Genomic DNA, 27,237 nt, shown 5'->3' on the forward strand with positions numbered 1-27,237 from the left:
TAAACCTTTGAAGACCTATATGAATAGTTTTAATCAAGCTTTACTCCCATGATTTTCTGTTTGTAAATTTGCAAAATAATTCTCCCATTCACCTTTTAAAAATCTCGTTGTTCTTATAGGCCACTCTTTGTTACTTGGAATTTACAGTTTAGCTGACGCGAGGTTATGTGAAATTTAAATTTTGTTAAGTATAGAGTGTCATTGAGTTCAGGTTTTATTTTCCAACCAGTACTTGACCTGTGATGCTGTTGTGCTTTAGCCACCTGCCAAGTTGGGTGGAGGGTTGTTATCACTTATGGAATCTGAAGGGGTCTAACCAGGACAAGTTTTCAGAGAAAAGGAAGTAGACCAAGAGAATAGACATATTGACATGGCAAAGATTTCCTCAGCAAACAATTTTGGAAATGGTATATCAGTGCCCCAAAGATCTACCATGTAGAGAATGACTCAAAGATGTGGACTTGAAAAAAATTTAATTATATAAATTTTCTCTATAAAACACCTGTAGAATATCTAAACTTAAGATTTTTCATATTCCTTCCTTTGATAGTGGATATTGAGACTAGAAGATGGGACAGAAAGAAGAGATGGAAGTGAAAAGGAAATAAGTAATATGAGAAGCTTGAGGGTGTGGGGAGAAGACTGGGGAACAGAAGGATTGAAAAGCAGGAAAGTTAGAAGATTCCATATGTAGAAGAAAATAGTACTTGAAAAAATTTGTGAAAAGACAATAATAAAATAGGGAAGACACAAATACATAATAGGGAAAACACAAAATAAAAATTGTAGCTGTTGTTTACTGAGGATCTATCCGTTCTGGGCCAGGCACTGCACCCCTGTCCTCTCGTTTCGTTCTCAAAACCACTCTCTGAGGTGGAGTGCTGTGTTCTCATATTACACGTGAGGAAGGTGAGACTCGGGGCCCAACATAACTAAGCAATGAAGAAGTGCTGCCTCAGCACTCCATGTTGAAGCTTTCCCTTTGATTTCCCTTTGACTTTTTTTCTCACAAATGTCTTGCTTTGGTTTCCCAGGATTGTGTTGTGCTTTTTTTTCTCTCTCTCTCTCTTTTTTTTTTGAATTACAAAGGTGTGCAGGAATAAAAAAGGAGAAATATAGGTTTAACATTAAGTTCTGTGTCAGACAACAAGGTTATCAAATGAAACTAGTGGTAACTGATTAGAGGCCCTGTTACTACCTTTGTTTCCTTGCCTCCACTTTTCTCTTAGAGAGGTTTTCCAAAGAAACCTCCCTAAATGAAGGATGGAATAATCACATTTCTTTACCAGACAGCAGCACAATACAAGATGATCTTCTGGCACACTGTTGCTATGAACTTTGGCAGATACCTCGCAATTCTTGTTTCATATTTTATTTTGAGTGTTTGTCAGGAAACCAAGTGACATCCTGTAATATAATCAGATATTTCTTTTCAAAAGTAATACTGTGCCAGTGGGAAATTTTTTTAAAAAAAATTAGAGATAGGCTTTGGAACAAAACATATTAAAATCATTACAATGACGATAAAAATAAATTTCACAGGGAAGTTATTCTGTAATCTTGCTTATGTATGGACTTTGGAAGTAATTTTATTTTTCCACCAAAATTTTTTTTTTTTTTTGATAAATTACTTTTGTCGTTTATTTCCTGGAATATAGATAATTATGGCACTAGAGGACTTTAAAGTTATGTTCTGAAACCTGAACTCTGTTATAAAAGAATATCTGAGGTTAACATTCTTTTAGTATTTTCCTTTATCTCTATTCCCTTTATAGTCTCTCATAGGTGTGAATAAACTTCTGAAATTCTCCCTTGATTGTCTGGGCTTTTGGCTTTAAATTATATTTCATGTATACCAAGGAGCAGGTTTGGTTATTCACAGTTTTTGTGAGGCCTATAAATTTTATTTTGATTTATTTTAGAGTTAACCATGTCAAATGGAAGTATGCTTCCATCTAGATAACTTAAAGGTAGTATTAAGTGTATTTTCTCCCCCCTCCACCACTTTTTCTTAAGGCTCCTGTTCCAAAGAGTGCACTTATTCCAGTAATTCCCATCACCAAATCAACAGGCTCCCGGTTCCGGAATAGTGTGGAAGGATTGAATCAGGAGATTGAAATAATAATTAAAGAGACTGGGGAAAAGGAAGAACAACTTATAGTAAGTACTCTTGTATCTTAAAATCATTCTTATACATTAACTTTTCTAATTATTAAGAAAATTCACAGTTTTGGTTTCCATATTTACATGGGTTTCTTTCTTGTTGAGAATGAAAATTTTCTCTTTTGAAAAACTTTGACCTTTGCAAGTGAATGAGAAGTTTTCATTTCTTTGCATCTCATAGAGACAACTGATGTGACTTAAATTCGGATCCTTGAACAGAAGCTATTTTTTGTTTTTCTGTATTTAAAAACCCCTAGACAGGTGATATGCTTCTTATTGGCTATAACTCTATTTAACAGAAGTTTAGCTTATGAGTTTGTTGGGGAGGGAGGGATATGACATGGAATACTTTCTAAAGTATGAATCTACCTCTTGCTTATGTTAGTTACTGTTTGGTTGACTATATCATCGAAGCACAGTTCTGCTTACCTATAATACACATAAGAATGTGTATTCTATTAATTATGACACGCATAAGAGTGGTTCATATATAAGACAGTGATAAAATTTCCTGTTTATATTTAAAACCATGTCACAATATATTTAAGCTTTCATTCTTCAGTGAAAGAGGAATTGGGGAGTTTAAAGTAGTGTTTTATTGACGCCTAAGATTCTCTCCCTTAAGATTACAGGTTGGTTTAGCTTAGAGAAAACGCAACTGCCCACACCCTCTCCTCCTTCCCTCCTCCACTGCATGATGGGGAAACTTTCTTGTTGCAATAAAGGTAAATGTACCAAAGATATACAGGGAGCTGGTTTCCCTGTGGAGTGAGTCACACAAGCTTCCCTCTGAGTGTTCTCCTTGATTTCCCTATATAATTAGCACTGCTGTGATTAAGCTTTCTCTCACTTAGGAAGGTTTCTTTGAAAACCCTGTTCTTGGAGGGAAGTGGGCAGGGGGAGAAAGTAGCAGGGCCTGTCATCAAGTATGACTAGTTTACACAGTGGATAACCTTTTCTTCTAATGTGGAACCTAGAGTTGCACCTAGATTTCTCCTCTTTTATAATGGCCTGTTTTTACAATTTTAAAAATAATAGCACATGATAAGTAATTCAGTGCAGTTCATCCTTCAGCAAGCACTGACCACTCATGTGCCAGACCCTGGGAATACAGAGGCTCTGTTCTGCCGCTCTGTGTCCAGGGGGAGACAGATGAGACAGGGGTGTCCCCACGGAGCAACACAGAGGCTTCTTTCTCGCGAGGCCTGATAAGGAGAGGGTTTCTGACTTTTGAGTTTTCTGGAACAACAGGGGAAGGGTGACGTTAGGTGCATTTCAAAATCAATGCCAGGGACTTCCCTGGCGGTCTTAGTGGTTAAGACTCCGTGCTTCCACTGCAGGGGGGACAGGTTCAATCCCTGGTCAGGGAAGTAAGATCCCACAGGCCATGCGGCATGGCCAAAAAATTAAAAAAAAAAAAAAAAAAAAAAAAAAAAAAAAATCCAAAAAGTTCCAAAATCCAAAACTTGAATTTGCCACACACCAGCAGCTATTTTACATAGCATTTGCATTGTATTAGGGTATATAAGAAATCTAGAGATGATTTAAAGGATACAGGAGGATGTGCATAGGTTATATGCAAAATCAATGACAAAAATACTTATGTTTTTAAAATTACGTAACAGCCACAAGACATTCCCGACGGCCATCGCGCACCTCCGCCCCTGGTGCAGAGAAGCAGCAGCACACGCAGCATCGACACGCAGACCCCCGGCGGGGCGGAGCGGGGCAGCAACAGCAGCAGCCGCTCCCAGTCTGTGTCCCCCACGTCCTTCCTCACCATCTCCAACGAGGGGAGCGAGGAGAGCCCTTGTTCGGCTGATGACCTGCTTGTTGATCCCAGGGATAAAGGTACAGTGCAGGAGGAGTTTGCTACCAGATGATAAGTGAATACCACCTGTTGTATCGTGCATTCTGTTCATTTTCTAGCAGAGCACACACATTTAGGGCTACTAAGATAATTACTTTGAGATGTGTTCAAAACATAGATTTAAAAAAATTGGAGTACAAATAGTAGGTTTCACTGTGGTGCTCAGGTGATGGTCTAGTTGGGTAGGTTTATGGGCTTTTGTTTGTTCCTTTTTATTCCTTTTTTGCACTTACTAATACAAGCTCCTTATTAGTGAGAGACATTCTTTTTGGTATAAATGAGATAAACATTTGTCCTGATAAGCATTTGTTCTCTATAACCTTAGTTGTCATGTTTTTACAATCTTACTACTTTTTAATTGAATGTGAAACCTTCAAGTTACAGTAGTGTGTTTTAGGATCTGTATTTGTGATATTTCTAACAAGAATTAAGCTGATTTATATCAATGCAAGATGAGTATTCCAGCAAACCTGGAGTAAAAGGTGGTGGTGGTGGGCTACTTATAGTATTAAACCACTTGCCCGACTCAGAAAGTAATTGGAGACATAGCACGTTGCATATTAGTTACTAATAATATTCTTACTTTTTAAAACAAATAGGGCCTTTCATCTCTCTGTATCAGGGCAGTGTTTTTTTAGCCTAATCCTAGTTATTATTACATGAACTTGAGAGCAATAATAAGATATTTATTATTAAATAAATTCTACAGCTCAGTTTAGTAGTCATTCATTTAGAACTTTCTACTTGCAATGTGTTGAATGTCCTGAAATGTTCCATGTCCAATGACAACTGGTCATTACTACCAGTCACCTAAAGTACTTAGACTGTAGCAAGTACAGAGGACATAAGATTTTCTGAAGAAGTCACTTCAGACAGTGGGCAGTTGTAAAATTTTATTATTTGGACCCTTTTTTGTCATCTTCTAGGTTAAATAAAACATGGCTATTCCAGACCAACACCCCAGACCAATTAAATCACAACCCCTGGGGACAGGACACAGGCACTAGGCATTTTTGGTGCCCCCAGGTGATTCACGTGCACAGAAGTTTGACACCCACTGAACTAAATCCTTTGATTGGGCCATGTGTTTCTTGTCAGGAGTCGGCATAATCACTTCTGATACTTATTGTGAAGATTAAAAGGGATAGTGAATGCAGCCCCTGGTACTTAGTGCTCAATCAGATGTACCCCTCTCCTCACAAATTAAACCATGGCTATTATAATCTGTCCCTTGATTTCCCATACTTTCTACTTTTACTTCAATAACATATAGGAACAACGTAAGTTTTGTGTCCTGCTGTATTTTACTTTAGGAGACTAGTGACTGGTTAGCTCCTCTGATTTCTTTTATGAGAAGGGGCTACAGTGCTACCGCCAGCAAGGAATTGTAGTTTAGTTGGCGCAGTCAGACTCTACATATAGGACACTTAGGGAACATGTCTAGAATTTCAAGTTAATATAATAGAAACCGAGGACATCAGCACTGGACAGGAATACCAGAGTCAAGAAGTGTTCCCTTTGGTAGGGTTAATTTAGAAAGATTTCAAAATCTTTGAGCCAGACTTTGAAGGAGGTTTTGGAAAGCGTATGGAGAAGGACCTCTTAGGTATAGAGAAGTTTGTAGGCAAAAGAAAGTCTTCAGCATATAGTGTGCATATGGATCTGACTACCTGGAACAGAGATTGTGACCAGAGGAGCAGAGAAATCAAATAGAGAGATTCTGAGGGGCAGACCGAGAGTGAATGATAAGCAGCCCGTGAAGAACCATTTCAGTTACTTGTCCTGGGAAGAATGGAAGTGGCATTTGAGCCCATATGCCGTGTACGGAATAGGAATACGGCAGCAACATAGATCAGTGTTCAGTGCTGAGGAGTAAGTAAGTGATGGTAGGTTAAATAATAACCTACCTAGGCTGTGGTGATGGTAAGTAGAAGAAAAATAAAAATCTCTTCCTTGTTTATGCATTTATTTAACAAACATTATCTCCTCTTTACCAGGAATTGTGTTAGATAGTGGGGTGATGTGGATGAATGAAGCACTATTCCTTACCCTCAGGTAGTTCACGGTGTAGGGGGAGGCCAAGAACAATCCAATACAGTATGACTCTGCACGTACGTGCTAGTGTTTCTCAGTAATCCAGCATGTTGTTTCTTGCAGATAATGGGAACAACTCTCCTTTGCCCAAATACGCAACCTCACCAAAACCTAACAACAGTTACATGTTCAAAAGGGAACCTCCTGAGGGCTGTGAGAGGGTCAAAGTCTTTGAGGAATGCTCGTAAGTATCCCCCACCATCCCTCCCCCCGCCAAAACTTTTATTATGAGAATTTTCAAATAGGCTGAAGAACAGTACAGTGACCACCCATAGATCCACCACTAGATCCTATAGTTAACATTTTGCTTAGTTTTTGCTGAACTGTTTGAATGTAAGTTGCAGACATGACATTTAACCTCAAATACAGTTTAATATTCATTTCCTAAAAGTAACCACAGTAAAAGTAACCACTCCTACATAACCACAATACCATTGTCATACCAAAGAAAATTACAGTTATGCTTAATATGAACTAATATCCGGTTGTTATTCACATTTCCTCAGTTGTCCCCAACGTATCACCCGTGGTTAGTTTTGAACCTGTAAACGGTCAGCTCCACACATTGAATTTAGCATTGTATTTATTCAAGGTAGACCATGGATCTCAATGCAGGGTGGGTTTCCTTCTTTCAAGGATCAAATTCCCTCCAGTTTTTAACTACTTTTAGTCTCCAGTTCTCTAAACAATTAAAAAAAATATTTTCCTGCCAACATGGGGAAGAGAATCCTATTACTTTGCAGAAACACGTTCCCGTGATGAAGATCACGGAAGAAGTAGAATTTTAAACGGCGTCTGGTACCCTTGGTATGCGATCTTCTGTGCTCATATATTTCTGTTGGCTAGTACTCTAGTCAGGTACTCTTAGTTTTAGACTCAGAGTCTGCTCAGCAAGTATTGCAGCTTTGAGTTTTCAGTAGCTTTGTAAGTGGTGGCTGCAGGGTTGCAGGTATGTATAAAACTGAGCAAATTAGCTGATGAACATTATTTGGGGAGAGGATGATGGTACTTATATAAACCTCACCTTCCAATCTCACTATCGCTGCAAGTCTAAGAGCCATCCTCTGGCTTTTTCTCAGTATGAAACCAAAACTGCAATGTGGAGATTGTCCAGCCTTGTCTGAATCACATAATGTATCTTTTTCTTCCATCATGAACATCTTAGAATCATTTTAAAATATGACATCCTTTTGTTCCTCTCTGTGCCCCTTCTGTCAGTGCTTCCTTTAAGCTAAATTCTGAATAATTTTGCCACACAAAGAGCATTGTTTTTTAATCCCTTCACCTCCTCTACTAGGAGATCCCAGCTGTCAGTCTCCTATCTGCTTTTCTGACAGTAACTGAAAACTCCATTTTAGCAACTGCTTATTTTTTTCACCATGTAAGTCTAAAAACTTGACTGGTGCCAGAGAGTTTAAGCAGTATTTCTCCACATGTGTTTCATAGACTCCCTGCATCGTAATCATCTGGGTTATTAGTTAAAACTGCAGATTCCCAGGTCCCATCCCAGGCCTAATGAGTAAAAATATGGACATAGGTAAGACCTAGATTATGCATCTTTAACAAACCTCATAGGATTTTTATGCTTGACTTGAAAATGCTGGCTTAGACCTTTTCATGAGAGTTCTTAAGAAATGGAGTCATTCTTTTAAGTAAAAATCAAATGGTCCACATGGAACCTTATGGAGTTGAAATCTTTGATTGATGTATTGGTAATTCAGATGTGCCTAAGTGCAGAGAAGTGGCTGATGGACTTAAAAAGCAGTTTGAATTTCTGTGTAAATGACTGAGTGAAATTGGTTGTGTGGGTTGGTGTCCTGTGGTATCTGCCTTAGACTGTTACGTTTGGAAAATTTCTCAATATCTGAACTATATACATACAACTATGTTATTTGTTTCTAAAGGGAAGGAAGAAAGGACAGGGTGTGTGCGTGGATGGATAGATAGATCAAAGAAACGTAAGGTAAACCCTGACATATAAAATGTTTTATGGCACAGCCATCTGTTATTAGAAGGTAAACCTAGTCTTTTTTAAATGCACATAGTTTATTATAAATTTTACTGATATAAAGGATGTGTAGCTCATGGAAATCTATTCATTTTCAAATATCTTAATTATATTCCAAAAAGAAATTAACAGCAGTAACCCAATAGTGGATTTCTTAGAGGTAATTTTAACCTTCTATCAATAAAACAAGTTACTCAAAGTCTAAAAAATTGGTTCCTTTTTGCCCCAGTTATGTCATAATTAGAGCAAAACTGGATGCACTAGCATTAAAGTAAGGGTAGATTATTGGTCCTAATTTTTAAATTTTAGCTTAATCATTCTTTAAAGTATACTTTTCTCTCCAAGTCTTAATTTTGGTTTAAAGGTAATAACTCTGACCTGAACCAGGGGTTGGAGTCAATGAGAGGTTGATCTCTGGTTTTTAGAAATGTATGCTTATTTACCTGAAAGAAAATAGGTAGTTGGATTTGGGACCATAAAGGGCAAGACCAGATTTTGCATTTCTTTTTTTTTTTTTTTTGATACAGCACAGACCATAGCCATGCCTGTTGCACTTAGCAAGTCCTTTTTTTTTTTTTTTATAGCTAATATGGCACCAGAGGCATAGTCTTTTATTTACTTTTTATTTTATTTTATTTATTTTTGGCTGCGTCGGGTCTTAGTCGTGGCATGCGGGATCTTCATTGTGGCATGTGGGATCTTTCCTTGTGGCGCGAGGGCTTGTTTCTAGTTGTGGAGTGGGGGCTCCAGAGCACGCGGGCTCAGTAGTTTGCGGCACGCGGGCTTAGTTGCCCCACGGCATGTGGGATCTTAGTACCCTGACCAGGGATTGAACCAGCGTCCCCTGCATTGGAAGGAGGATTCTTTACCACTGGACCACCAGGGAAGTCCCAGCAAGTCCTTTTTAATGAAGTCACATATGCTGTTTCCTGATCCCAATTAATGAACTCCTTGACCTTAGTTACCTTAGATTCCTAGATATTTTGGCCTCTTTGCAGTATAGAGATTTTTAAAAAAATATGACATAACCCCTTCTTTTCTTCCTTTCTTTCCCTCCCTCTCATTATAAATAATTTGGAATCACCATTTCTTAGCTACTAATTTATTCCTGAATTTAAAAAGAAAATACATAAGCCTTTAAAAAAAATACCAAAGAATTCCTCACATCAGTATGAAAATACCTATAATAATTATCCATCCTGACCATTTGTTTCTCAGAAAGTCAGCTAGCAAGCAGTTATATTTATTTTGAGATACAATCCTTTTGGAATAACTTCTTAAGGAAAAAGTAAAATATTTAAACTAGTTCTGAGGGTTTCTGTGTGTGTGTGTGTTTTGGTTTTTTGATATGTATGGTTCTTAAATTGAAGAAAACTTTGAAGTAGTATTAGTACCTGCAGCTTCTAGTAGCATAAGTATAATACTGGTCATACACCCCAGGGGTGGGTAACGAGTTTCTTGGAGAATCTGCTCCTCAAAGTTAAATGGAGTGAAGAATGATTCCTTTTGGTGGGTTGGGGTCATGACTGGAGACGGGGTGGTGATGCTTTTTTTTTTTTTTTTATTGTTAGTGTTCTGTTTTCTTGATCTGGGTGCCAGTTAGACAAGTTGTTATTGTTTACGTTATTTTGTGTGAGATCTGTCATAAGTGTTTTCATGAAAGCAGAAAGGAAGTTAAACTGATTTTAGATTCTGTCATTAAAAAATGTCAAAGTCAGAAGTTTGTATCTCAGAAATGTGTGGTTTCATCTTCAAGATCCATTAGCAGCCATGTGTCTTAAGTGATTTTTAAGACAATTTTATCTTTTTAATAAGATAACCTCAAACAATAAATAAATTAATTAAAAACCTAGGCCTCATTTGGAGGAGGGTATAAAAATTGATTAGCCCTTTTTTTCCTAATATAAGAATGAAAGCTATCTTTAATAATTCTTCAAAAGAAAATACAAGCATTATTTAATTATAGAAACATAATCTCGGACTTCCCTGGTGGCGCAGTGGTTAAGAATCCCCCTGCCAGTGCAGGGGACACGGGTTCGAGCCCTGGTCCAGGAAGATCCCACATGCCGCGGAGCAGCTAAGCCTGTGCGCCACAACTACTGAGCCGGCGCTCTAGAGCCCATGAGCCACAACTACTGAGCCCATGTGCCACAACTACTGAAGCCCACGCACCTAGAGCCTGTGCTCTGCAACAAGAGAAGCCACCACAGTGAGAAGCCCGCGCTCAGCAACAGACCCAGCACAGCCAAAAATAAATAAATGAATAAATAAATTTATTTAAAAAAAAAGAAACATAATCTCAACTTCCTATCTTCTTTAAGGAATTGAAATCCATGCTGTCAGTAAAAACAGAGGGGTGTGTGCTCTTCTTATCATAATATATCCAAATACACATGTGGCCCTAGATGTACTCCATAAGTTTCCATTGTATCTAAGAAAGAATAATACACAAGAAAAACAAATTTAAACAATGTAATTTTTTTCTTCTGAAATTATTATACTTGCCAAAGCTATCCATGGGTAGTATTCACTATTAATAAAATATACCCACCCAAAGCAAAATATGCCCACCCAAAAATGTTGTACTTGGAACTTTTTTTTTTTTTTTTTGCACCTACTCCCCAGGTCTGTTGTTTATTCATTCTTTAAAACCCAGTTCAGATGTTACTTCCTCTAGAAGCTACCTTCCTACCAAACTCCCCCATTCTTTCTCTGTGCCACAGGTTATCCACTCCCTTGTTCTACCTCTAAACCTTTTACAAACCATTTTTATCACATCTGTCAGTCCCGCTTGCGGGAGTTCTCAAGCTTTTTTGTGCTATGGGCACCTCTGGCAGTCCAGTAAAGCTTATGGATCCTTTGAAGTAATTCATAGCTTCTCTGAATAATGTTTTAAAAACAAATTAAAGATTATAAAGGAGACTAATGATATTGAAATACAGTCTGTCCCCAGTACCTTCCTCTTCCCAAGAACTACATGTTTATCTCCTTGTAGATCATCTTGCCTTTGGGTCTCCAGAATCTAGTGCAGACTTGGCACATTTGGATTTTTTTTTTTTTTTTCATTTCATTAGGAGAGATGAGAACCATACTTTTGTCATATCGTATTACCTTTTCCCACCTGAATCTTGATTTATTTAGGTTCTTCCACTTGAATTTCTTTTCAATTTTGTGTCACTTCCATGTTACTTTAACAGTTTAATTTTTTATATTTTCAGGGAATACCATTAACACTTGTATCCTTTTGCAGCTCTTTGGGTTAATTTGCAGGAGCAACTAGGGACAGGGAAGGATTTGGCTTCAATAAAAACTTTCAGAACAGAGGACTGTCATTAGTTTTATTTTGATTTTACATTTATGTTACGTTATTCAGAAAACCATCATGGCTATTAACTCAGAATTGTTTCAAAGAGATTTTTAAGGGCACTTGGAGAACTCATGCCCACTGAAGTTTAGTCATGCAGTGGTGGAACTCAGTAAAAGACAGACAATGTATGTCATTAATTTCCTTGCCTTTTCCCTTCAAAATAGTGCAGACTTTGGAAAAATCATAGTGGAACATATTTTTGTCTTTAAACAGCTAGAATATCTTTTGCTTTAGGAAATTCTTTATTCAGATTGGCTATCTTAGATCTTCACTTAGATGTCTGAGCATCCTATGTGGTGCCCGGGGCTCGCCAGGGAACTGAAAGCAGCAACAAAATCTGGTGTCCTTCCAGCATTGAGATAAATAATTTGAATCATGTGTCCTTGGTCAGTAGCATTTGAAGCTTTGGACATAGCTTGAGTTTTGTTTTCCTTTTTTGTGTCTGTAAGTTACTACTTTTTTTTTTTTTTTTTTTTAAAGAAAAGAACTTCTGATGTTCTGTGACCTAAAAGTATTGGGTTGTTTATTCTATGTCTAGGCCAAAACAACTTCACGAAATCCCGGCCTTTTACTGCCCTGACAAAAACAAGGTGAATTTCATTCCTAAAAGCGGCTCTGCTTTCTGCCTCGTCAGCATCCTTAAGCCACTCCTCCCCACACCAGATCTTACCCTCAAGGGCTCTGGCCACAGTCTGACAGTCACCACTGGCATGACAACCACTCTTCTGCAGCCTATCGCTGTGGCCTCCCTGTCTACAAACACAGAGCAAGACCGAGTCTCTCGAGGAACGAGTACAGTCCCGCCACCAGCCTCTCTCCTCCCACCACCAGAACCCATTGAGGAAGCTGAAGGATAGGCCCCAGTGCTGTGAGGCCACTGTTCTGGGCAACTGAGAATCTCCTCCATCCCTTGGCAGCGATGGCATCGTGCGCTCCCAGTTGGCTGTGATGTGCTCCAGCATTTCCACGCTGACGCGTCACCGTGCGGCTTCTGGAAGAAAGCAGCCCCGCTGATGGCTCTGCTCACTCCTGAAGGCCAGCCCTCAGTGCTTAGCCTGCTTTTTCTTAAAGCACCGGTTGAAAGAAGAAAAAGGTTTCATTCTTTCCTTTTGGAGGGCTGATATCACATTGTTTTTTGCTTTCAAATTAGACTTCTTTGAAAAAACAAATAAAAAACTGATCCCTGCAAACATGATTCTTGAAGGGAGACGTGAATGATGCTGCAAGAACCATCTTTTATATGAAAATGACTATTTTATAATACCAATGTTACGTTTTCTGAAAACATAGCAAACAGGATGTTCAGACGATTCTTTGGCCTCTGTTTCTTGTTTCCCTTTCTAGATGTGTGCTTTTCTCAGCTGTTTTCAGCTTTGGGACCAAAGGGATTGTTGACATTTTCCTAGCAATCTTAATCTCATGACTGTGTTCTTCTCCCAAACAAGAATTGATAGGTAAATGCATTGAACAAGTATATATAAAAGAGATAAAAAAGCAATATTAGTACATTACGTGATTTATGTTTTTTGATGTCAGAAGTTTGTGCTTTGGGTGAAATACTTGTAAAACTGCTGTTTTCCTCACTACTCCTGTACACATTTCACCATGTGGTCAGAAAAATTATAATCTGGAGACAAGTGCTTTAATATGTTCTCACCCATCATTGGAACTTGGTTTAAAAATCAGTGAGCCAAAAGGAAACTACCCCGTGTCGACTGCTACCTAGGAGTCAGGAGCCCCTTGGGTTTTCTGCTCAATACTTATCACATGATCTCCTTTCTTTCCCACAGGTGTCGTTCTACCTTTAACCGTCACTGTATCATAGCCCCAAGAGATCCTAAAATGGCTGTGCATGGATTTCCTCCTTTGCTTTTGTGATGTTGTTGTCTTGTGGATTTGGTCAGGGTTAGTAGTTTGCCAGGAGTGTAATCCGTTGAATAGCAATCCTTAGTCACAGAATCTTGCGACTGACGTTTCCTTTATGGTGGTTGGCACTGAGATATGTTGCCTATAGGTTTTGCTAGTTTTCCCTCCAACATTCCACACGGTGGGGAAAACAGGCAAGGAGAGCTTTGGAGCGTAAAGAACAGGAACCTTTGAAGAATCCATACGGTTTTGGATTTAGGCTCATCCTAATACAATCACTGCCGGTATCACATGACAGCAGTATTTCATGTCTGGGTATGTGGTAGTGAAATTAAGGAGCAGCTCTTTTTAAAAAGTTATAGCAAACAGTGTTGATAGAAAGCATCCTTCTAAGATCTTCATAAACTACCTTATGATGCAATAATTTAATGTTCCTATACATATTATATTATAGGGAGAAAACAAATACTTGTAAAAGGGATATAGTTTAGAAGGTTAATATGTCAGTTTGTCCAGATATATCCCATCAAAGAAAAGCTAGTGGTAGCAATAAATCTTCTGAAAGGACTTCTTATACTCATGTACCTTTAAAACATCTAAGTAATTAAAAATTTTGCCCTGTTAAGTTGAAAACAGAGATGTATTTAGGCAAATTAGATAAACTCAAACATTTGAATAAGTCTGTCAGGTTTCAGTTGGTGGCATCGATGAATTTTGGTACCCCTTCTGTCCAAAACTAATTTTCCTGAAATTAGTACATTGTGGCTTCTAAATCAGGAAAAGCTAAGTTATTCAAAGTCTAAATGTTCTGGTCAGTAGGTTCTTTGAGAACCTTGATTCTTTGCCTCTAACTTTATTTACCATTTCACCACTGAGAACTGCTCTGTCAGAAGTACAAAAGAAAGGTAAAGCTGAAATCAGGTGAGTTGGTATCGATGGTAGGAAGTTAAAAAATAAGGTTTCAAAAAAATCCAAAATCAGTTTTTGGATGACCTGAATTCTATTAAATCTATGTTCTTTTCCTTGCCTTACACTTACTTCCCTTTCCATCTGTACATGTCACAAGGGTGTTTTACAACTACAATGCCACTTTGTAAACAGTTTTTCCTCTTACTCTGTTGTGCATGTTTATCTAACTCACATCTTTCTGTAGAGTTTCATATATCCTTAAACTAAAGTAATTTACAATCAGAATGAGAGAACAAGTTTAAGATAGTATTATTCACAGTCTCATAGGTGGAACTTTTAATGTTTGGTTGTAAGGAGAATGTGAATTTGCAGGTAAATGAATTATATGGCAACTAAACATAGTCCTCATGTTTGGGAGAAATAGAGCCTGAGAGTTGAGGAGAGGGGGGAAGGTACAAGGTATAAAAAACACTTAACTGCCAGTGCCAAAGGGCTAATTTTTAAGTATCTGAGCTTTATGCAGTCTTGAAAAAATTTTGGCCATAGTCTACTCGGCTTTATGTAACCTTGGTTCACAGGTGGTTGACTTTTTTTTAAAAATGGGTCTACTCTCAATAGAATGCATAATATTGTTTTCTAAAATTACATTCCATAACTACCTTGTTATTCTGTAGAAAACTGTACAGAAGGTAAATAAATTAGAATAGCTTCAATGGGAATATAATTTAAATTTTTAAAAAATTTAAATAAATTTACTTCCATTGCGGTAAAAGAAAGAAATAGGTGGCTTGTATATTTCAGCAAAAGAAAGCTATTCTCTGGTTATGAACTTTGTCAGTGTTAAGTTATTTTTACTCTTAAACGGTTTTTTTCTTGCGGTGATAACATGAATTTACAGTTTCTGATCATGACCAAGTCTGTATTACTTGTCATGACTTTTGTGAGCAATTATGTTTTAAAAATACCTGTTTTTCTTCTTTGATTAATATGGTGAGCATGGATGCCAAAATTATTTTTTAACTAGAGTCTTCATTTTGTTTAAAATATTTCTTATATTTGTGACAAGCCAAATCAGAGTTTTAGAAGGTGCTATTGCTAACTGTGGAATAACTGGCAACAAGGAAGCCTTTTTTTTTCCTTTCTTTTTAATGGTTGGCTTTTACTGGAAGAAGGTATTTAAAAAATAGAATTTATAGCTTTCTGTTATGTCCAAGATTAAGAGTGGGTTGTCAGAGTTTTCTTTTGTTAAAGGAAATAAAAGAAAAATTGCCACTACTGAATTTACTATTCTAAAGATTCATTCCTTAATGCTTAGAATTTCAGTGTCTCAAGACCAGACCAGTGGATGTGCTGAATTTGCATTAAGAAAGCTAAAACACTTAACTTCGCACTTTAAGGTTTAAGTTTTACTCTGCCTAAATTAATGATAAGCAGAGCAGCCCTGAACAATATTTTGTTTGTACAATCCTGTTGAAGAATATAATTTATGTTTTTTAAAAGTCTTTATTTTTCATCTCTGTTGAAGCTGTGTAAATCTTTTTAAAATGCAATTTTTAAAGTTTCGTTTTTCTAACAAAATTCTCCCCAAAAACAGCATTTCCAGTGGTGATAAATATTGTTACTGTGTACTTACGTATTCCCTATACCTGAACACTTGTTGCTGCCTCACAAGAAAATAGAACTTTTATGTTAAAAATAAAGTCTGTTCTTCTTGAGTCTTTTTCTGTGTACTTTTATGAATATTGCCTCAAATTCAAATTTCTTTCTTTTCAGACATTTCTAGCTTGAAATAACTTTAGTATGTTCTTTTTCACAGATAGAAAGATGAATTTGTGTTAGGTAGCAGGATATATAATATTGCCAGTTGTTACTTCCTTACTTCCTTGCTACCTCCTTAACTTGCTCTTGAACTGAAAGCACCTGATCTTTGTGTTAAGTGCTAATAAGCAAATGTTAAAATATAAGCAAGCATACTGAAAGGCGTACCTGTTTATAGGTAATTCAGTACTTTACAGGTTGTTAGAGATTTAGCTGGGGGCAGTCACTTAATTTCATTCTAAAGTACAGATAGAGGAGTTTTTTCCCCGTTTTGGTAATTCATTCTTGCTGCTTCCTTTGTGTCGGTGGTTTACAAATGGAAGACAGTTGTTTAGGCTGAAGGGTTTAATCTGTATGAAGGCTGCGTGCGGTATAATCATTTAGAAAGCAGGGTCATCTTTTAAGTGATATAAAAGTGTCACCACAGCTGCCTGTCATAAAAAGTGGTCACCAAATTACTTTGCAAGAAATTCTAAAAATTATTTCTGCGGGTAAAAGTTAACCAGAATTTGGAGATTATATATATATAACATTATAATTAAACACAGCAGCAAACGCAAAGAGAATCTCTCAAATTGGCGTAACATTTTCTCCCATTTTTTTTTCTCTCAGTCTTTTCCTTCCACCTTTAAAGAAGTTGAGAGGAGCAAATTTAGATCTCACGTTGGGTGTTCCCATCTTCCCCCATTTATTTGATTTTTTTTTTTTGCTTTGATTCATTAGTATTAAATATACCCGCTCCCCCCCAAAGTTTTTAGGTCTGTAATGATCCTTTCCTTAAAAGATCATTGTAGACCTTTCAGTTGCTTTCCTTAAAGGCAACTGAAAGTTGCTTTTAAGTGGTTGGGTGTGAAATAGTATCCTCTTCCTAGGAGTTCCCTGCCAATGTATATCAATATCATTTTTTTCCCTTGCTAAGATTATGTTTGCTTTTTAAATATTTTAAACCTCTACTAGAACATGGTATGATAACACAGATAGCCTTTGTTGCTCTTTGGTTCAGTGTTTTTCAAACTGTTTGGGTCTTGAAATGAATTAAATGGGTCCAGCCAACATTTTTTTTTAATGAAGCAGAACAGGAAACAAAAGTATATTGAAGACATCAGGGAAATAGTATTTGTATGTAAAGCTTTTGCTAGCCATAGGGATACATATGTACTAGGTTGTAAAGTAAAATATATTTCGTACTGTGGGTTGTAATCAAAATGATTTGAAAAATACTGTTGTAGATACAACTTCTATATATGTGTTTTGGGGTTGGTCTAGTATCTTAACACAGATACTGGAGTCTTTAAAGACATTGTTTCTACTTCTCTTTACTAAGCATCTCCAAATTGCTGGTTTTATTTTTAAAAATTCTTGTCTTTTCAGCAGTTTGCATCTTCCTCAAACTGAGAATTTATCTCCATATACTCTTTGATTTTATACAGTAGCATGGATGAGTCATGCTTAATCATTGTGTTGTTTTAGAGAAGACTGTCATGGAGCTCTGATGGCTAGAAACCCAGGAGTATGACCATTCATCTCAATTCCATGCCTTAAGCAGTTATTTTTTGAGATCATTGGGATGATTCAGAGGAGTTGCAGGAAAAGCCACAATTTGGGTACTACTTCTGGCTCTGCAGCTTAATAGTCATGGGATCTTAGGCAAAGAAGTCACCTCTTTGAACCTTAGTTTTCTTATGTGATTTTAGGAAATGCTGATGACAGTGCTGTCAGTTAAATGGCTAGTGGGTGTGAAAATAACTTAAAAAACTGGAAGCAAACACACGTTATCATCTCCTTTCTGTTTTGTTAGGTAAGTTTATTCATCCCTTAGGAAAGCCACAAGTTGTTGGTCATGGAAAATGATCCCATAAAATTCATTTTACCTTGCAAAGTATAATATAGTCAAGGATGTTGAGCTGAAATCATAATGAAAGTAGGTAACACTTACTGATAGCTTTCCAAGTGCCAGGCTTGGTGCTTACATTAACCCTGTGAAGCCAGGTACTGCTAGTTACTGTCTTATAAATTGCAAAATTGGAATTAGATTAAGTAACTTATCCATGGTCATACATCTGGGAAGTGTCAAAATCTGGCTTTGAACCAATTCTGATTGTAGAACTCAGACTTACTGCGACTTCTCCTATAACAGTGACATAAATAAAATATAGGTGTTTGGTATCATCGCAGATTATGTGCCCTTGGGTCGTAGCCTTGTTTGTTCTTTTTGGTCTTCTTCATTGCTTCAACTGCTGGCAGCTTGGTTCAGAGGGCGAAAAGAAAGTAACCTGGTTTGACACCACTTCCTGACCAAGGTAGGTAGTGACACAAATCCTCAAGCTCTGGGTTTTAATGTTGCTATAGCTGCAGAAATTCAAAAGAAATATTTTCTTTAATTTGGGGAGCACGTCTGTTAGAGAGGCAGAAAGTAGCAACTTCACATTTTTGGTGGTTTTTTTTTTTTTAACTGACTTTTTGAGGTAAAGACTTAACAAAAGTAATTTTTTAACCTCAGTTACTTGGTATGCCCATTTCAGACAGACAATCAAATGAAATCACCTAGATCAGGGGTCCCCAACCTTTTTGGCACCAGGGACTGGTTTCGTGTAAGACAGTTTTTCCACGGACCGGAGCGGGGAGGGGGTTCAGGCGGTAATTCAAGCGAAGGGGAGCAGCACGTGAAGCTTCGCTGGCTCGCTGGCCTGCCCGCCGCTCACTTCCTGCTGTGTGGCCCGGTTCCTAACAGCAGGGGGTTGGGAACCCCTGACCTAGGATCACAATTTAGTTCATATATAATATTAACAGTAGTTATTCCGGTTTGGTAGGTTGGTGGATCATTTCTTTGTTGTCTACTTTTACAGACTTTTAAATGAGAGTATTACTTTGAAATGGAATAAAGAAAACAACTCTTTTTTCTTTCATGTAAAAACATGCCCTTCAAAATCTTAACCTGATAACACCACTCAGACCTTTATCTCCAGGTTGTACTTATTTTTGGACATTGAATGGTTTATTTACACCACTGAGTAGAGAACCATGTCTTGACTTCAGATGCCCAGGACAGTTCTTGCTGAACTCTTTAGTCTTCTTTTAAATGGCACATAAAACATGGAAGAAATTTTATGTTGGGCTTATGGATGTGACCCATCCTAACGAACAAACGTTTTTCTTCCTATCCTGTTCTATAGGTGTTCTTTGCTATATTTAAATACCTTACTGTTGTGTTTTAAATGCATTACTTTCAATACTGCTGAATTAGTTAATATTTTAAAGTTTGTATTTCCTTCCTAGTTTAATGTCTGTATCCCAAGATTCTGGGTCTGCTTCATTGCTCAAGGTAAGGAAATGCAGGGCTCTGCCAGTGCTATGGAAGGTAGAAATAACTGGATCAATCAATCCTGCCTTGCTTTTTATTCCTCCCTTCAACAGATCAGGTTAAATGTTATGGCTTATATTTCACTGGTTATTGCTTCTAGGCTCAAAATTCTGCTATTTGTTTGTATTTTGTTACTGAGAGTATTTACACAAAGAATACACATTCTGTTATTTCCCATATCTTACAAAGTCCCTCCTGCATGAAGTAAATTAGAAAGAATCAGTCTCACAAAGATATTAATTGCCCTGGTTTTATTTTCATTCTGTGGTATCTGTATCATTCAAACTACCTTCTTATTACTATGGTCCTGAGGTAAAACCCAAGTTTTTGAATAGAGAAACAGTAACTGGATTTGTATTGAACACTTTAGCAAATAAACTTTGTTTTATGCCATCTTGTAATCTTTATTAAAAGAGGCTCAGAAAAACAGCACATTCAAACTTCCTTTGTTCATATGCTCTAAGACCTCTACATTTCCAGATGGTCTATAAAGATAGTTATGTGAAATATCCATAGTTGAAATACAAACACTTTTTCATTGTGCAAATACTGAAACCTGTTTTGTTAAAATACAGTTTGTTTCTAATCATATCAGAGTTATGTTTTACAATTAATGAAAGATTTCAAAAAATACAAAGTTATACCAATTTGATCTTAATCTGCCCTGGTATTTCTGCCTCTCTTATAAAGTGGTTGAACAAAGATTAGGCAAATTTTTAGTTCTTCTGGGGCTCTTCTAAGTTTAAATGCATTCTTATTTGGTATTAAAAAGTATAACATAGATATTTCCCCCCATTTAATATAAAAAGCATCCATCCGTTTGAAAGAGTTGTTCTCAGCCCACCCTTGGTTAAGGTTAATTAATATACTTCTTACTGAATGGTTATTCTAGATTTAACCAGGAAGCAGCTGATCACCTTTCTGTTCTGTGTTTATCCTGTCATTCCCTACTGAATGTGTGCTTGGTTTCTTATTTTAGCTTGTGTCTTATTTTAGGTTTCCTATTATACCTATTTTAGGTGTAATATAGCCAAATTTCTGTTTCTGGACCTTAAATTAAAGACTGAGCTTCAAATAATCTTGAGAAAATGTGAATAGTTACCTTCATTTTAATAGCAAAGTTTTAAATGTGCACTTCAAAAATGCAGTCAGACCTTGCTGAAGTTATAACTAGACTTGCTAAGGCAGTTAATGTTGCTTTGAGGCTAAACGAGCAACTACATACTCTGTTGAAAGCGAAAATGTTAGAGAAATTAAGAACTGAAGAATAAAAATCCTTGTATGCTTCTATTTTTTGATAACCTTTGCTCTTGGAAAATTGGGGTTAGTATCCCCTTCACATTCATAGTCTGGGATTTGGGCCTGGAGAGACTAGTGATTTTCCTCTGGGTTGAGTGTCTTTGTTTACATGAAATAACGACTGCTCTGCATGCATGTGAGGAAGCCATACAAATATTTTTGAACTAATGCATTAGTGAAAATGAAAGAAAAATGGCAAAAATGCAAGACATAAAATTAACATTTTCTGAGGTACTTCAAAGTTGAAAGCACAGAGCAGCCATGGGTATAGAATTTAGATTGTGATTCATAATTATAACCCCTGGTGATTGAATTTTGGCGGAACAAAGACAGTATTGCATTCTGGGGCATTAAACTGAATAAAAAGGGAGAGTTACAAAATGCTTCTTAATGGTTAACCAAGTAAAGAAATAAGCATGTGAAAATATTTTAAGGAAGGATTTACACAACCTTTTCTTAAGTCCATGTTTCTGACCCTCAGATAAGGTCTTTCCAGCCTACACACTACTTGACCAGAGTTGTGGTTTTCTAAATAGCTTGTGAGCAGTTCAGATTGTAGTTAGGCCAGACTGTTGTGGATGGGAAGTGGGCTGCATTTTACCTGCCCTAGTCCATTCCTAAAAAATGTTTTTCTTTATACAGAGACTCAGAGATTACAAGCAGTTCTCTTGTAAATAATAATTAAGCCTGTTTAGAACTAGGAATACAATGAAAACTACTGTGAAAGTCTTAGTTAAAATGTTTTCTTATGCAGATGCAATGGACTGGACAATGAAACAAGACACCTGGTGAACTGCCTCAGAACTAAAGGGTGGATGGGAAAAAACAGGAAACTGAGTGACTGTGTGTATACAGTGGCTATGTTTTCATTAGCTTATGCTAACTTCATTAAATAGCCTTCCTTCCAATACTTAGACTCTAAAGCTTTTAAGGGTATGTTTGTCCTTAGTAATCAAATAGAGCCTCAGATGATGTCGCCCACAGAAAAGTGGAAAAACACTCCCTTACTGATGGTATAGAGCTTTCTGTAACTTTGCCAGAAAGCTTTCTGGGTTAAATCATGTCAAGAACTGTGGGGTAATAAGTATTGCAAATCTGTACGAGGGTAAGTTAATTAGAATTTTTTTCCCTCATTCAGATAGAAGTTTCTGGGTCATTTCAGGAATACTACTGCCAGTTGCTCAGGGAGTATCCTCCCCTCGTTTTCTTTTAGGAAGCATATGAGTACAGTACATTGTAGTAGCAATGTGTGAACAATCAGGCCTGAAGACACTTGGACAATGTCTGAAGTACCATAGGATGGACATTCTTGTGGTTTATAAAATGGGAAGAGAGATTTTTCTGTTTATGCAGAGGATGGACTTCTTAGCAAATAAATCATCCTGCTACTTCCCCAAGAAAATTCAATAATGAAATCGGGGGGTGTCCATGATTTTGTATGAAGGAAAAAAACTAAGGAATATTACATTTTAGCCTCCAAGTGGAGAAAACAAGCACCAAGTTTCTCTGTGATTTCACTGAAGCAAATTGAGTTCTCAAATCTTATTCTACCTTTCTAACTAAAGAAAAAACTGGTCTGGTTCTAGTGCTATCTTCCACAACAGAGAATTCCCCCTGCCACCGTTTTATTTAAAAACCAACCCCAAATCACAACCCAGTTTACATGCTGTCCTTCCTTTCTCTAGATACAGAATTCTCACAGCCAGCAAGGCATCTTATACATAAAAGGCTTTCCAAACAGATAAACACACCTCCTATTGATAATTATTCCTAGCTGTTATTTTTGAACTAACTTTTGGTATGTATTTCAGACTCAATAGTTTCTAGTATTTTCCATATATTAGCAACAGCTGTAAATCCACGATATTAAAGAGATACTTAATGTATTAAAACGTGGTCCTTTCCATCTGTCTAACCTTGCAAACACAAGGTTTTCGTATGTAGGTGACAACATAAACTCCTTTCCACAAAGGCAATAAGTTGCAAAATTGGTGTCTCAAGGCCACTGAAGTGGCATCATAACTTCAGTCAAGCATTAAGAAGTTCATCATCTGAGTGTCCAATAGCATCTGGGTTTGAAAGCGGATCCAAGTCTGCAAATAGATTGAACCAGGCTGACATGTCTTGGTTACCACTGTTGGGAGCTATTAAAAAAGAAAAAAACACATTAGAGTTTCAGATTTTTAAAATCACATTATTGCACCACTTTTATGATTTTAAGGTAGATGCTTCTTTTGAATCAAATTTAAGACAGCTGACAAGAATAAACACCAATTACGTCTCCTTGAGGATAATTTTGAAAAGCTAATGCAGATAACCTCATGCTTTGCTGAGGCTATTTAAGTAATTGCATGTTGCTCTGAGAAAGGACTTGATTAAAAGTGAAAAGGCAGGAAGTAGTAGAAGGCTCTCAGATAAGGTTCAAAATTTAACCTTTGTTCCTACAAAGTAGGAACATTACACTTGTAAACCTAGCATTTAAAATCTATATTTATTATAAAAGTAATATTAAAATAGTAGACATAGGGGGGAAAAATCCCCTAATCCTATCACATTTCCATGTGTACTTTAAAATTTTTGATAAATATATTATGGAGTGGGTTATGTCTCAGATATGACTTCCTGTTACCTGACTGGAAAATTGCATACATCAATAGTCTACAAGTTGTGTGGCAGATAGTCAAGGATACACATCTATGCTGAAGGCTGGGACTAGTGAAAAACTGTACAGTGGCACAGACAGTGGGTCATCTCAGAAAGCTAGGCTCTTGAAGGCCAGGGGGTCCAGAAAGCAGGGCTGAGAGCCAGGGGACAATCTAAAGACCTACATATGAGACGAGGGACGCAGTGGGCAAAGGATGGAAGGCAGTCCTGCTCAGAAGCGTCTAAGGCAACCCTCTCTTACAATCAATCATGGTTACCACTTTCCACAGATCACAAGAGTTTGGGCTGTGGGGATCCCAAGCCTCAGGGATCAGGACAGAGTGAAAGCCTGCATTGTGTGTCCAGTTCTGCTTCTGGGAACCCCAAGGTAGTGCCGGTGATACCCACACAAGTTCTGGCTTTGAGTCCTGGGTATACTAGCTACTAATAAGTAATAATGGGCAAGTCATTTAACTTCAGGGGCCCTTGCTTCCTCATCTGTAAAGTAATGATCATATAATTTATTATTTTTTAAATTTTTATTGGAGTATAATTGCTTTACAATGTTGTGTTAGTTTCTACTGTACAGCAAAGGATTATAGGCAAATAGCAGCTTTCCCAATACCTCAGCCTTTTCGTGTTCAATTCTGAAATTTACTCACTTTATAGTCTCTATTTTTAATGATTTAGCACAATTCAGTTTACTGAGTTTAAGAAGAGAAAACTATAATTACGGATAGTCTGAATCCCTAAGGGATGGCTGTATTCAGAATTGGCTGCTGTGAATCTGTGATTTGCTTGGAATTGATGGATTCCCCAATTGATTTATCCCAAAGGATTAGGAAGAATTAAAATAGGGTTCCAGGAGTCCACAATGATACATACCAACAAATAAGTAAAAAATGAGGGACAAGACAAAGCTTTTCCATATAGTAGAATGTAACTAATAAAGGCGGAGGGGAGAGGAGATGGAAGACCGCCATTTGGCAACAGCCACTGCAATAGACGATTCGTGCAGGAATTATCAATGAATGCTAAATTAGCGGGTGCAAATTTGATACTCAGAAATAAGCCATTCACACAGTTGCAAAATATTTTTCCACATGATAATTATTAATTACAAAGGGAAAAATATAATAGTAATTTGGTAGTGAACAAACCTGGCAGGCACCACCTTAACCAAGTGATCAGAGTTAACATTATAAGCAATAGGACAAAATAGACATCATGTGCCTCCTGATACGGTTTATGAAGAACACACAACATCGTTCCTGTGCTGCTAGTCTTGCCAAAATGCATAACATGAATCTAATTATGAGACAACATCAGATAAACCCAACTCAAGGAATATTCTATAAAACAAATGGCCTGTACACCACAAAAAAAGCCAAGACGATGAAAGACAAAGATTGAGGAACTTTTCCAGATTAAGAAACTAAAGAGACTTGACAACTAAATACAATGTGTGATCCTGGTTTGGATCCTGGACTAGGAAAAAAATCTTTTTCTCTTTTGTTACAAAATACATTCGTGGGACAATTGACAAGATATGAATAAGGTCTATAGATTAGATAATAGCAGTATGGCAATGTTAATTTCTGATTTTGATCACTGAATTGTGATTATGTGAAAGAATGTCCTTGTTTTTAGGAAACAGATGCTGAAGTATTTAGGGGTGAAGGGGCATTATGCCTGCTACTTAGTCTCAGAATAATTTCAGATCAGAAGAAATTACATACATATTACACTCACACGTAGAGAGAGACTAAGGCAAACATGGTGAAATCTAGGTGAAAACATATAGGAATATTTTGTATTTTTGCAAGCCTTTCTGTAGGACTAAAATTATTTGAAAATTTTAAAATATTGATACCACAAGGATTCAGAAGTCAGCCTGAAAGGGCTCCCACTGGTCAACACAGGGGCAATTTGAGCACCAAAATAATTAAGTACAGTAGTGATTATAAACCATCGAAAAAATACGAATCCATTCTGACAATAAATACGTAAATGGGGAAGAAGAGAGGTTTTTTTTGTTTACAGCAGGGTATTGAGGGCTGGTGGAAGGAGCCAATTGTATAGCATGTGAATTATATGTCAATAAGGATGTTTTAAAAATGTGATTAATGGATGAATGGATAAACAAAATGTGGTATATCCATACAATGAAATATTATTCAACTTTAAAAAGAAAGGAAATCCTGTCACATGCTACAACCTGGATGAACTTTGAGGACATTATGCTAAGTGCAATAAGTCAGTTACAAAAAGACAAATACATTCCACTTACATGAGGTATCTAAAGTAGTCAAATTCATAGAAACAGAAAGTAAAATGGTGGTTACCAGGGCTGGGGAGAGAGAATGGGGACTTAGTGTTTAATGGGTGTAGAGTTTCAGATTTGCAAGATGAAAAGTTCTGGAGATCCGTTTCACAGCAATGTGCATATACTTAACATTACTGAACTGTACACTTAAAAATGGTTAAGATGGTAAATTTTGTTATGTGTTTTTACAATAAAAAAATGTGGAGGGAGTGCTAGGGTTGGAAAAATCATCACTTTTCATCCATCACGATAAAGACTGAATCAGGCAAAAAGCAACAATGGATGCTAAATCTATGTGGAAATTCTGACAAAGAGCAGGACGTGTACAAGGTCGCCAAGTGTCTCCCCACAGACTGCTTAGTAATTGCAAGGGAGGATCAAATAAAATAGTAATTGTATAGGAGAAAAACTGGACAACACCTTGATAGAGTGGTCAACATTAACAACACCCATGAGGGAGAGAGGGACAACTTTGAGATGTGAAACCCTGAGAAAGGAGCATCACCTATGTGTATTCTAGTCAGGATAACCTGACTAGATACTCAGGATAACGAATAACCTAAATTTAATTATAAGGAGACCTCAAATAAAACTGAAATAAGGAGCATTCTATTAAAAACAAAAACAGTGGAGCAGAGGGACTCTGTTCTTTTAAAATGCCCTGAAATCAAAGAAAAGCTGTGGGAATGTTTCAGATTAAAAGAGACTAAAGGGACATGGCAACTGAATACAATACATGACCCTAGACTCGCTGTCCCAGAGGGGGACAGTGCTATAAAGGACATTATGGAGTCAGCTCACGAAAATGGAATACACATACGTGGTAGATCATAGAAAAGGACTACGTTCATATTAACAGCCATACTGTGGTTGTGCAAGAGAATATATCTATTCTTAGGAAACACAAACTGCAGCATTAAGGGGTAAAGGGTCACGGTGTATGTAACTTACCCTCAAGTGGTTCAGATAAAATAACACACGCATTACACACACACACAAGCCTGCATAAAGCAAACGGGGTAAAATACTAACTATAGGTGAATCTCAGTAAAGGATATACAGGTGTTCTTTGTGCCATTTTCATTTATGAAATATTTCTGTATGTCTGAAATTATGTCCAATTAAAAAGTTAAATCAGCATCAGTGACTAAGATTAATATGTATCTAAGATCCTGCAAGACGGAGAATGTGTCAATTTTCTGTGTATATCCTACATGGTAATTACAACATGGACCAGCTCTGCAGACAAAATATAGTAAGTACTCCTAGAGCCCGTGCTCCGCAACAAGAGAAGCCACTGCAATGAGAAGCCCACGCACCACAATGAAGAGTAGCCCCCGCTCACTGCAACTAGAGAAAACCCGGGCGCAGCAACGAAGACCCAACACAACCAAAGATAAATAAATTTTAAAAATATATATAGTAAGTACTCAATATATATTAGCAATTACTACGTACCAGGCCCTATGCTAAGACCCTGGGTGCATTCTTTGTCAATAGGCATTCTGTAAAC

At 37.2% G+C, this 27,237-nt stretch overlaps 2 protein-coding genes across 3 annotated transcripts in view; one reads left to right on the top strand and one right to left on the bottom strand.

Moving 5' to 3' along the window:
* Nucleotides 1-15,948, top strand: part of FAM117B (family with sequence similarity 117 member B) — an 89,611-nt gene extending 73,663 nt beyond the window's left edge. Inside the window, exons 5-8 of one of the 2 annotated variants that reach the window (XM_059928496.1) lie at nucleotides 2,017-2,160; nucleotides 3,789-4,014; nucleotides 6,191-6,311; nucleotides 13,293-15,948. In XM_059928496.1, the coding sequence (XP_059784479.1) occupies nucleotides 2,017-2,160; nucleotides 3,789-4,014; nucleotides 6,191-6,311; nucleotides 13,293-13,380 (579 nt within the window). In that variant the 3' untranslated portion in view covers nucleotides 13,381-15,948. Of the gene's footprint in view, nucleotides 1-2,016; nucleotides 2,161-3,788; nucleotides 4,015-6,190; nucleotides 6,312-12,040 lie in introns of both variants that reach the window. The other variant, XM_059928495.1, reaches the window with a different exon arrangement.
* A 5,114-nt stretch (nucleotides 15,949-21,062) lies between these two features.
* The window catches only part of ICA1L (islet cell autoantigen 1 like), a 68,516-nt gene continuing 62,341 nt past the window's right edge, over nucleotides 21,063-27,237 (bottom strand). The window contains exon 13 of the mRNA XM_059927358.1: nucleotides 21,063-22,899. Within this exon, the coding sequence (XP_059783341.1) occupies nucleotides 22,784-22,899 (116 nt within the window). The 3' untranslated portion in view covers nucleotides 21,063-22,783. The remainder of the gene's footprint in view (nucleotides 22,900-27,237) is intronic.

The sequence above is a fragment of the Balaenoptera ricei genome, chromosome 7 (genome assembly GCF_028023285.1).
Source record: "Balaenoptera ricei isolate mBalRic1 chromosome 7, mBalRic1.hap2, whole genome shotgun sequence".
Taxonomy (NCBI): Eukaryota; Metazoa; Chordata; class Mammalia; order Artiodactyla; family Balaenopteridae; genus Balaenoptera; species Balaenoptera ricei.